Source organism: Channa argus, chromosome 13 (genome assembly GCF_033026475.1).
Source record: "Channa argus isolate prfri chromosome 13, Channa argus male v1.0, whole genome shotgun sequence".
In the NCBI taxonomy this organism is placed as follows: Eukaryota; Metazoa; Chordata; class Actinopteri; order Anabantiformes; family Channidae; genus Channa; species Channa argus.
In genome coordinates, this window is record NC_090209.1 from 6326061 (window position 1) to 6338689 (window position 12629).

Sequence of the window (12629 nt, forward strand, 5' to 3'; positions counted from 1 at the left end):
ACAGCAAAACAAAAAAGACATAATTTCCTCATTGGGAACTATTAGGACCACGATGAAAGCTAGAAATAAGATATCAAATATTTCAGTCATGTGGAAAAGATATTTTCTTCACTCCTATAGCTTAAATTATCACATCACAAGCACATTCTGCAAAATTAATATTCTATTTTATATTCAGAGAGAAAGCTCAGCAAATGTTAACACATTTAACTTTAGCTACCCACCTGACATGAACACATGATTCATGTGATTACTAAAGTGGTGTTGGAAGTATGAGAAGAATTGAAATTGGATCCATTTCTGCATAAATATGACCTAAAACGTGATCAGTCTTAGAGCTTGCACAAATGAGATGAGAATATTGTTCATTTGACTTTAATCCAATATGTAAGATTTGCATGTGTCCAAAGTATGTGAACATCTTGGATTTTTAGGTCATTTGAAGAACCAAAGCTTTATCTTGACAACAAAGATTTGTAGAAGTTTACCATGATTCAAATTCAAAATTCTCAAGACCTTACTTATTGATGTTCACCGGGCTGGAAAGGGTTACAAACTAATTTCTACAGTTTTTGGACATTCAGCACCACTGGTACCCTCCCCGAGAGTGGTCAGTCAACAAAGAACACACACAGTGTAATAGTCCAGGAGGTTGCTAGAAACTCAAGGTTAATGTCTAGGAACCTAAAGGCCTCGCTTTTAAATGTTAAAATCCATGTTTATTTCCCCCAAAGTCCACGATCAGGATAACACTGAATAACAATAATGTGCACGGCATGGAGAAAGGTACTATTCTTCAAAAAGAGTTTGCCTGATGTCTACAGTTTGCTCTTCGTGATGACTGAAGACTGGTTTCCAGCATTAGAATATTATATATCTGTAGAAAATGACAATGACAGCATCAAGATTTCACCTGCTTTGATGTGAATTCTGAGTTTTGTAAGTAAATTCTAGAGGAAAAAATATCAACAGAAGGTGGATTATGCAGCAGGACCATAACCCTAAAACCACAAGTTGTTGGTTCAAGTAGAAAAAATCAGTGTTTAGGAACTAGCCAGATCCCTTCAGGCTGATGGGCATCAGTCTTATCTAGTTTGTTTCAGGTCATATTCTTTCTGAAAATACTCTAAAGAGTTCACAGACTTTCAAGCTAAGTGAGTGAAAGAAGTGACTAATTGAAAATGTCCGAACAAGTCAAAGAGAAGAGGATAAGTAAAGTAGGGAGTTAGACGGAAGAAATTAAATGGGGAGTGGTACTTTGCGTCATCAGTGACACTCATAGTTTGCCAGTATCACTCTCTTTAGCTCTCCCCCTCCCTCTCTCTCTCTCTCTCTCTTTGACTGTCTGCCCGTCACTGGGGGCTTTTCATTCTGTAGAGCTCAGTACATCTTCACGGTGATCATGAGTGCAGATGCTGTGTGAGAGACTGTGTGTGTTTCCACCTGTCTGGATGTGTGTGTGATGTGAGAAGGATACCTTAAGCAGACCTTTTCAGTCAGAGCCTGAAACAGATCAGTTTCAGCGTCCTCTCTGTCTCTCGCTCTGTTTGTCTCTCTGTCTACGTCTCAGTGGCCTTAACAAGCTCCTCTCCTCCGTGTCCTGCTCTCCACCTGGCCTTCATGACTTTACTTGAGGACAAGTCATTCTTTCGTGGAAGGTAAGCAGCACAGTGGCGGGGATGTCTTGTCTGTTTCTAGTGTAATATAAAGACATTAGACCGAACAAAAAAGGCTTGATTGATAACGATGCATTTGTTTGATCTTCTGTATTTTACTGCTACTTTACTCAGTTGGGATGGACAATGAGATGCTGACATGAAAATATTTCTATTACCTTCTTTACTTTTATTTTTGTAGGACATTTCATGATAGCTTATTGAGACTCACAATGGTTGCTTTCTTACAATGTTGCCTCTAAAATGATAAAACCTGTTTGTGCTTGTGTGTTTACTGAAGGACTTTTACTGGAGGAAGTGAAATGGATTTTTCCGGGTGTTATGCTGATTAGATGAAAGATCAATGGAAACTTGTGGGCTCATCGGCAGGATTAGTGATGACATCACTCTCTTTAAAAACTTTTCTTTCTCTCTTTAGCATCTTCAGCAAATTTTAAGACACCCTGTTTACGTGATCACATTTTGCTGGACATGTACACACCCAGTCATGATCAGCCTGTAGTTGACTGCACAGACACACGTAACTGACGGTTCATTGGTTCTCAGTCTAGCCACACAACAGGAAATCAATGTGTTTGGACAATGACACATTCTGTCTTTCTATGCATTCATTATAATTTAAAAAAGTGAATGACCTTCAGCTTAAGATCCGGGTCCCTGACACTGAAAAGTTGGCTTTCTCATTCTCAATCACCCTCTGGTTAAGTAATTACTATGTGATGATGATGACATGGAGAAACATGGAGATCAGAGACATCAATAGAAAAAACGTTTCAATTCATCATCAGGAGTTTGTTGTAGAATTTCTATTCAAATTAAGGCATAAAAAAGCACCAAAAATATCTTTATAAATGAAGATATTTTGTGCATTTATGTGCCTTGATTTAATAGAGTCAAGTGGAGAGCAGACAGGAAACACAAGGCAAGCAAAGGGATACAACAAGGATACCACAGTTAAGTGTCTTATGACATTCGGCTATCAGTGCCCACCGTTATACAAAGAATTCTGATTGTTGGGATCAAAGGGATAAATTAGCTAAGCTTAAGGACTTGTCTATTGGCCAATGTTTGTACTGATTGCCTTCATAATAAATTGTCCCTGATGGCCCTGGTGCCCTATGATTAAATCCACTCCTACATTACAATTCTTTGAAAATGTAAACAGATCTCCAGTATTCACTGTTAGGATCCAACTCCAATTTGCTTCAATATTGTTTATGACAAAAATAAAACTGAACACCTGTACAGTCTCCAGGTGACAGTTGAGTCCCCACAATCAGTAGAGAGCATCCTAAAAACATTTGGTGCAAATTATGATTTGATAACAATTTGATCTTTTTCCATATTTATGACATTACATTTATCACAGCATGCTCTGAAAAGAAAATCCCCAGTCTTGGTCATGCAGCTAGAACATTGTGTAAAGCTTGTTCTGTGATTGCGTTTTCGGGTCACTGTCAGTCCCTCTCAGATGAGGAGGCAGTTACACACAGCGAGGGTGGACAAAGTCTTCTTTAATCTCACAAAGGCCTCACCAGATGCTAGACTGACCACTGAGTGTAATATGTACTTTTTAATACTGCACAATGCAGTGAACCACCAGCTTCATAGAAATCCAATGACCCAAACTACAATTCAAAAAAAGAGAAAAACAAACAAAATTCAAAAACTTTTAAATTGCTCCAGTCATTTTTCAAACAGAATGTCATTTCTGTTTTAACCAACATTTGCTGGTTTCATGTTTTAAAAAAGTAATTATTAAATTAATTAGGATTATAAAGAAGATGAAATGTGTTTGATCATTTGGAGTATTGGTTGAAAAAAAGGATCACTTTTAATGTACAAAATTGTTTTTGCTCTATTGAGCAAAATAAATGTTGTACATTCTTTAATATTATAAGCTGAAGAGCTTTTTCTGGCAATATGATGCATTTGCTTGTACACTAATAGCATAAACAATTTAACATGCACATATGAAAAGGGACAGCAGTAATGTGCATTCAGAAATACACATAGTTTATTTAAACACGGGATTGAGCTGTGCCATTGGCTGCAAATCTGCAGCCACATTGTCACTGCTTATGAGATCATGCATGTGCTTTCTAGGCTGTTGCTCTTACATACACTGACATGTCTGTCAGCCCTTAAATGGCTGCTCATCTCCTCTGACCAAAGACATCTCAGGGCTATGAGTGACAGTGCCAGTTTCAGCAGCATCAGATGAACCTCACAATTTTAATGACAAGCAGCAGGGAAGCCTGTCACAAACTTAGAGATTACTTGTCATGCTGAATGCAGCAGTAAGCTGCAGATAAATCTTTCCCTCAGTCTATCACAAAGTTAAGATGTCTCCACAGAGGCAGCGAACGTGGCCAAATGTGTCAAGGAGAGGCTGAGGTGCAAATGTGCATCCAAAATGAAATGATAGGACAGCCAGATCAGCAGGTGATGCATGGTTTATTAAATTAATCGCAGCCGAACAGAGGAGTTATTCAGCCAGGCCCAGGGACATGATAACAGCAGTGCCACAGTTCAGTCATGTTTAAAATACTCAATCTGTCACTGTGGACTGACGGCAGAGTTCAGCTGAATAAGCTCTCCCTACTGGACATCCTCCCGATGACTGTCCCACTGAGATAGCAGAGGGTCATATATTGCTGTTATTACTCTGGCTCTATGAACACGTTCAGATACAAAGGATGAGTTCAGTACTATTAAGTCTGCAAAATATTTAATCTATCTGTGCTGCTTAATGCTTAATGAAATGAAAAGATACAGAGTTAATGAAAGATACAAATTCAACAATGCCTATGAAGAATCAGGTGAAATACTGCCCACTCAGGCTAAGGACCTTGAGCACACTTAATCAGAAAGTTGTTTTGATTCATGCCACTTTCAATGAGTTGGCTGAGATGAGAAATATTTTGCACAGCTTCAAGGCTGAAGGATTTTTTATCAGACACCTATTTGTAGAGGATGGTTGTTGCCCAACTTCCAGGCCCAAATTGCCGGCATCATGTAATTACACTGTTGTGACAACAAAGGACTGATAATTTATGAATACATAAAGTCTGAAAGGATGGAATCACTGTGCTACTGAGTCTAATCAATCATTTAGAAGCTGCCACTGACAAAACATGCTACTGCTATGTTTATTGACTCAAAATCAATTTTACAGGAACTATTAAAAATGCAAATTATTGAATAATAACTTTTGAAAAAAATGAAAACACTCTGAATTATTTTTATATTCCTCAACATGCACATCTATACTGATAAATCTGTGACAAACCAATGTTGGCTGAGCATTTAACCTCTAGCAACTATATCCAATTGTGTATATGCTAAATTTAGAACAGAATCCAAGTTCTTGATTTGAGTGGTACTAAAACAGGTTATAACTGCTTACTCTGCTGAGTCTCCTCCACTCAGACTGACTGGACACTTCACCATTGACTGATGTGGTGACTTGCATAGTAATGAAGACTCTTTTTTTTTATCTGGTCTGTTTAACCTCAGCTCAATCTCTGATAGCACTCCATGGTTGGTGCGTCCATCCCGGCTTTTCATTTTATTTTTCGTTTTTAAATCAAGCGTGTTTGGAATAGCAATCGTCATCTTGTTTGTAGAATCAGAAGATACATATTCCCTGAATTATGAGTCTGGCCCACAAGAAGAAAAAATGTTTCTGACATCCAACTGATGCTAAGACGTCCTTGAGTTTTTTCAACAAACTATTAGGTTTAATTATTAGCTCTAAACATTTTTAGCAATTGATCACATTCCTACAATATCTCTCCTCATTTGTGTGTGTCTGTGTGCTTGCACCATGTGTAAATGTGTTGGCTGGAAACAAAATTGCAATTTCACTGACTTTATTGCAGCAAATTTGAGCACGAGTATTATATAAATTGTAATCGTTTTGTTCTCCTGCTCTCAATATCTCATAGTCCTGTCACACCTCAAAATGAACAGTCCGTCTACTCTGCAACAAAAAGTAAAGATATTTGCATTTTCTGCCTGATTTGCTCATGAAATGTGACCTGATCTTCACCAAAGTCACAAATATCAACAAACAAAATATGAAGATGATCTTTCAAAAAGTTAGTCATAAGGCACATAAGGCTTCTGACGTCATTAAACACTAACTTGAGTCAAGTTTTACTAAACCTGTAGTGCAGTTAATGAAACAGAAATGGAGGCGAGGGTTAGAGCTACTTTGACTTACAAATGCACTCAAACAGTGTCAGTGGATTGTTCACACAAGCATCAGCTGATGTGAGCCATGTATCACAAAAAAAGAAATCTCAGAATACATACAATCAAGATTTGTTGATTAGCATGTATCTAGAACGAGTTACAGAGTAATCTCAAAGACTTTAGTTAATTATCCACATAATCCACAGTTAGCCTTTATGTCCATAATTGGAAAAGATTTTGTGCTGTGGTTACTCTCCATGGACGGAGTTGCTCGCAAAGAAAGAATCCTAGTGTAACAGGTGAAAACTTGAAGAATTTATTGGAGTTCGTGTCTGTGTATGAGTCAACCATACAGTACAAAAAACATTGAACGAGCATAATGTTCATGGCAGGACACCACAGAGGGATCCATTGCTCTTCATAAATAACATTGCAGCGCACCTAAAGTTTGTCAAAGTCCATCTTGAGACTCCAGAAGACTACTTGGGGAAATATCTTGTGGACAGATGAGACAAAGGAAATCCTCGTTTTGGAGTGGTCCAGTCAGAGCCCAGACCTCAAGAGCCTTTCACAGCAGACATCATATGAACTCAGCTGAGCTGAAGCAATTCTGTAGAGAAAGATGGTCCAAAGCTTCCCCTTAACGTTGTGCCGGTGTAATCCACAGCTAGAGGAAGCGCTTGTTTGAAGTTAATGCTGCCAAAGGTGGTAACTCCAGTTATGAGAACATTGTTGACATTAGTGTTTCCACATCACATTAATCAGATGAAAGTGGGTGTTCAATAAAGACATGAAATACTATTCATGTTTTACCATTGGTGACTTTGGTGAAGATCAGGTCTCATTTGAAGTAAACCAGGACATTGCAAATAGCGCCCTCAATATTCCTTGCGATTGTCCCATTTTGCTCTGTGTTTAATAATTCTACTTTATATGAACTGTCCTCATCTTTTGCACAGGACAATTTTTTAATAAGAAAAGCTTGTTTCCTACAGTTGATCTTGTTGACTGGAACAATTGTGTAACAAAGACATTAAGAAAGCACAGCTTCCACTGGACTGAGACAACAAATGCATCAGCCAGGAGTTAGTTGGTGTCAACGACTGTGAGGAAATTGCTTTTTGCTGCTGTAATTGAACACTCTTTCAATAACACATTTGCTCCATAATGAGTGTTTTCATCCAAGCTTTCAGCATCATCAGTGGAGTGTCAAGTCTGTGTGCATTTTCCAATCAAAACACTATTCCACAATTAACTCCTGTGTGTGTGTGTGTGTGTCAACAACATTTTAGATGGGAAATGCTTCAGACACATCTGCTGTGTTTTCCTCCACCATCTCCAAGGAGCATGACATCGTCATGGGTTCCCTCTACAGCGTTTTTTGTAAGTCCACCCAACATGTGGCCAGCCTCACTTTGTGGGACAGTGGAGCAGAGGTGCACCTGTGTAGCAAAGATTAACCTCTTCTCGTTTGGCAGGTATACTGTCCCTCATGGGCAACTGCATTCTGCTACTTGTTGCGTATCACAAGCGGCCGACCCTGAAGCCAGCAGAGTTCTTCATCATCAATCTCTCCATCAGTGACCTTGGGATGACGTTGTCTTTATTCCCATTGGCAATACCGTCAGCTTTTTCTCACAGGTATCACAGAAACCCCATTTTTCTTTTACTTTAATTTCTACTTAAGTACATTTTTCTTATATCTGTACTTTACTTAGGTAGATTTAATTATGGCTACTTTGACTTTTACCCCACTACATCTAAGAGCAAATCTATACTTTTTACTCAACTACATTTACCAACAAAGTCACATAACACATTTCATAATAAACAACTTTTTCCAGTTTTTTTTGGAAAATAAATCACTTGAGAGACAGGCACAGTGTCAATTTCTCCTTCCATGGTCTTATTTAAAAAATGTATTTGACATATTAGCAGTACTCAAAGTGAGCTTTTATGCAGTAATTTTACTTTTTGGCTTCCTGAAGCTGAGATTGGCATTGTCTACCTTTTCTTCTCACTCAACATGAGTAGTTTAGTAATAAAACTGAAAAACGTATCAGGTCTTTAACCTATATATGTATGCTACCATTAATTACTCAACCCCCCCCCAACATGAAGTAGCACAGGTCCAAAGAAAAGGAAAGAGAAAAACATAGTAAAGTACTTTTTCTTTTAATACTTTAAGTAAAACATAAATCATGTACTTTCTTACTTTTAGTTAAGCAGAAGTTTATACTTTTACTAAAGCGCATTATTGTCTGTTTTTCTGTTCTTTTATTTAAGTACAGTTTTTGAGTACTTCATCCATCACTGCCTCCACCACAGTTCCCCTTTTTCCTTGTGTGTGTACTCAGGTGGCTGTTTGGAGAAATCACCTGCCAGCTCTATGCTATGTGTGGAGTACTGTTTGGTTTATGCAGCTTGACCAACCTAACAGCCCTCTCTTTAGTCTGCTGCCTTAAAGTGTGTTTTCCCAATCTTGGTGAGGGGATAATTAACTGAACTGAAATGCATGATGTTGCACACAGATTTGAAAATCATGCCCACTATAGAAATGACCCTAATAATATCATAGCATCTTTTTCTATCTTGTCTCTGAGCAGGTAACAAGTTCTCCTCATCACATGCCCGCCTCCTGGTGGTTGGAGTGTGGTGTTACGCATCTGTATTTGCTGCAGGGCCCTTGGTCCAGTGGGGACATTACAGTCCTGAACCTTACGGCACAGCCTGCTGCATTGACTGGCATGCGCCCAACCACGAGCTTTCAGCTTTGTCTTACATTGTCTCCCTTTTCGTCTTTTGCTATGCACTGCCCTGCACCGTCATTTTCCTCTCCTACACTTTCATTCTCCTGACAGTGCGGGGCTCACGGCAGGCTGTCCAACAGCATGTGTCACCGCAGACCAAGACCACCAATGCACACACTCTCATTGTCAAGGTCAGAGCATATGAATGTGTCGCTTCAGCAATACTGATTCAGGTTTTGATAGGATTTGAGCAGGATATGAGACAGGGAATAATTCAAAGGTTATGCGATTACTAGCTTTATCTTTGTAGAACCTTCTCATGCATATGTAGGTATTACAATCATTACAATCAAGTACTATGTAAATGTAAGTAAATGATCCCACACCATTTTTGTTTGATGCTTTGTCATTGGTTTAAGACTAAATACATCCTTTGTGTGTTGTGTTTTTCTACCCATATATTCTCTCCCCAGCTGTCAGTGGCAGTATGTATAGGCTTCTTGGGGGCCTGGACCCCATATGCCACCGTTGGCATGTGGGCTGCTTTTGGAGATGCCACACAGGTTCCTCCTGCTGCTTTTGCCCTGGCTGCCATGTTTGCCAAGTCTTCCACCATATACAACCCTATCGTCTACCTTCTGTGCAAGCCCAACTTTCGCGAGTGTCTCTACAAAGACACGTCTCTGTTACGGCAGAGGGTCTACAGGGGAAGTCCACAGTATAACCTGAAAGAACATTTTGGATCAACTACAAACCGCAACAAGGACATGAGCATGTCCACACGGATCTCTAATGGACAGCAGGAGAGCTATGGGGTGTGCCTGGACTGCACTGGCACTGCAACACTGTGTGATGGGAACATGCCCAAAAGGAATTCCAGCATCCTGACCAAAAACACCTACAGTGAAGTGGCAGGTAGCCAGCTCTCCCCTAAACTGTGCTGATTTACTCTTATTGTACAGATACTCATGGATTCCACACATCCACACGGAAGTTTCTTTATCTGTGAAGAAATGTATTATGTTATGACACCTACTTCTTCATTGGCATGTAAACTAACTGGATTCTGAAGGAACAGCTGATGAAACAGGACAACCCATGCTGGCTTTAATGTTCATTGGGCAAATTTGTGACACTTTGAAGCAGCATAAGGTTTCATTTTTAGAGATATGGAGAAATACTGGAAAGGATGTCAAGGAGATGAAGACACAGTTAACATCACATCTTGTGATATCTTTGTGTTATTGTTTGATTTCAATTTGCAAAGAACTTTTAACGTTTGTGTACACTGAGATGGTGATGATGCTAAAGTGGTACTCTTGCTTGAATGCTTCATGAGATATTTTATTCCAGTCACCAATGGAATCCATGGTACCAAAGATGTAAACTCCAAATGACAATCTGTTTTCTGAAAAGAATACAACAATTGACTTTTTTGTAGCCTCTTCAAATGTACAGGAAAAGAGTATTTGATGCCACAAATACAGACATAGATGGTGAATCACTGTGAATGAAAAGACACCTATAGTGTACTTGATGAGCTGCTATGCAATATGCAGGCCATTCTTATACTGTACAGAAAGATAGAATGATAGAATAAACTGGCAAAACAATGTGTACACACTGTTTCCTGGGAGGAACCAAAAATTTGGACACACACAAAAAAACTGAACTACAGCTCAATTTCACCTCACATTTAGACTTTTATTATCACAAAAAAGTTTCTCTCTTCTTCTAGAGAATTCATTAGCTCTTAGGACTGCTTTTCTCTCAGCACTGTTAGCTCTACCATTGATGTCAGCTTGATAAAATCTTTGTACCGTAGATTAATAGTAAAAGGGATCAGTCCGGATAGAAAACGCATTAGTTTCAAACATGAGTGACAGCTATTAAGAATTTTTCAACTATTTGTTCTAAATGAACAAAAGGAGCCCAATGATGTTTTTTGTGTTATTTATAGGTCCAAGTGAAAAACAAGGAATCTTAAGGTTTTCAAAGTAAATATGGAAATATATTTTTTACATGAGCCCATAGTAGTGACAGATGTTTGAAGTTCTTTAGTTACAAAGAATGGTTTTCATTCTTTGATTGCTTGCTTTTTATTAAAAAAACAAGATTTACACATCAGCACTCACATCTCACATGCACAATAATGAGACACTCTTATGTTTCTTGATAAATAATGTGCATCAAACAACATCAGTGATGGTTACAACTATGTGTGATTGATCCTGTAATGTCTGTACACAGTTTTCTATATTTTATTGCTCCCCTAAGCAGCAGTTTGCTATGTTTAATTCTGCTTTCCTTTAAAAACATGGTGTTGTACATATACTGTATGTCCTGGCATATCACAAAACCAATTTCTTGTGCAGTCTTATTTACTAAAGAAATATAAGCAACAATAATGGAAGTAGTTCAAATTTATTTGAAATCCACTTCTGTTTTTCAACTATATGCTGTAGAAATTCACTGATTTTAGAAATCACAAACATGCAATAATACGTCAGGAATAAAGTAAGTAGGAAACTCTTTTATGAAATATATATCTTCTGTCACCTTTTAGACAACATTAGAATCTAGTTGATGATTCTGCACTCGCACTGTGTATGATAGTAGATACTGTTGCCCCTTTTAAAAAAGAAAGCAGTGAATCAGAGGAGACGGCCTCCAATGTACAATTCACAAATGCACAGCTTAAAGCAGGCGTCACAAAAGTTAGAAAGCAAGTGGAGTTCCACTAATTTAGAAGAATCCCATTTAGTCTGTAATAATTTAATAATGTATTTAAAAAAGCCCCCCGTAATGCCAGAACAGCATATTATTCATCACTAACAGAGGACAATAAGAAAAACCCCCGGTTTGTTTTCAGCACTGTAGCCAGGCTGACTAAGAGCAGCAAAGACCTCATGACTTTCATTACAAATAAAATTGTGGCTATTAGGGAAAAAAAATCACCAGATCCATCCCACAAATATTACGGATATATCTTCATGTACAACAGCTCTAGAATCATCAATAAGACCCCAATCCCTCTAAGACTGCTTTTTAGAGAGAGACCTTGCTGAGCTAACTTCAACTATTGCTTGTCAAAAACTAACAACATTTCTTTTAAACCCTGTCCCTACCAAACTGCTCAAGATGTTCTACCTTTAATAGACATGTTCATATTAGATTTGATCACTCTATCTTTAGAAACAGGTTATGTACTAAAGACCTATAAGGTAGCTGTAATCAAACCCTTGTCTTGATCCAGGTGATTTAGCCAATTATAGACCGATATTCAATCTCCCATTTATTTCTAAAATCCTTGAAAAAGTAGTTGCATTATGAAAAGTGCTAGGCAACATTATAGGAATAATTCCATAACGTGACACCCATGATACCCAGCTATATTTATCTGTGAAACCAGAAGATACTAACCAATTAATCAAATTTCAAGCATGCCTAAAAGATATAAAGGCCTGGATGTGCTATAATTTCATATTTCTGAAATCAGACAAAACTGGATTTATTGTATTTCAGCCTAAAAATATATAATATAATATAGGTACATTAGATGGCATAACTTGGAGTTATCTTGCATAGTATTTGTTCTTTACCTCACATATAAAACCAATCTCTAGAACAGCCTTCTTCCACCTACGGAACATTGCCAAACTTAGGAGCATCCTGTCTCAAAGTGATGCTGAAAAACTCGTCCATGCATTTGTTACTTCTAGGTTGGACAACTGTAATTCCCTACTTTTGCAGCAAGAGTGCTGACTGGAATTATCAAGACAGATCATATTTCTCCTTTATTACCTTTTCTCTAGTGGCTTCCCATAAAATCTAGAATAGAATTCAAAACCCTCCTCCTTACATACAAAGCTTTTAATGGTCAAGCTCCATCATTCCACCGATTAGACCACTTCGATCCCTGAATGCAGGCCTACTTGTGGTTCCCAGAATTTCTAAAAGTAGAATGGGATAGCTAAAGGCTCACTTTAGCTATCAGGCTCCG

At 38.2% G+C, this 12629-nt stretch overlaps 1 protein-coding gene across 1 annotated transcript; it reads left to right on the plus strand.

The window, feature by feature from the left end:
• The first annotated feature begins 1365 nt into the window (after nucleotides 1-1365).
• On the plus strand, nucleotides 1366-11011 carry LOC137140287 (opsin-5-like). Its single transcript, XM_067528555.1, has 6 exons — nucleotides 1366-1658; nucleotides 1957-7259; nucleotides 7355-7517; nucleotides 8234-8361; nucleotides 8483-8817; nucleotides 9100-11011. The coding sequence occupies exons 2-6, from the start codon at nucleotides 7169-7171 to the stop codon at nucleotides 9568-9570; spliced, it is 1188 nt and encodes a 395-aa protein (XP_067384656.1). The 5' UTR covers nucleotides 1366-1658; nucleotides 1957-7168; the 3' UTR covers nucleotides 9571-11011.
• Nucleotides 11012-12629: the final 1618 nt, after the last annotated feature.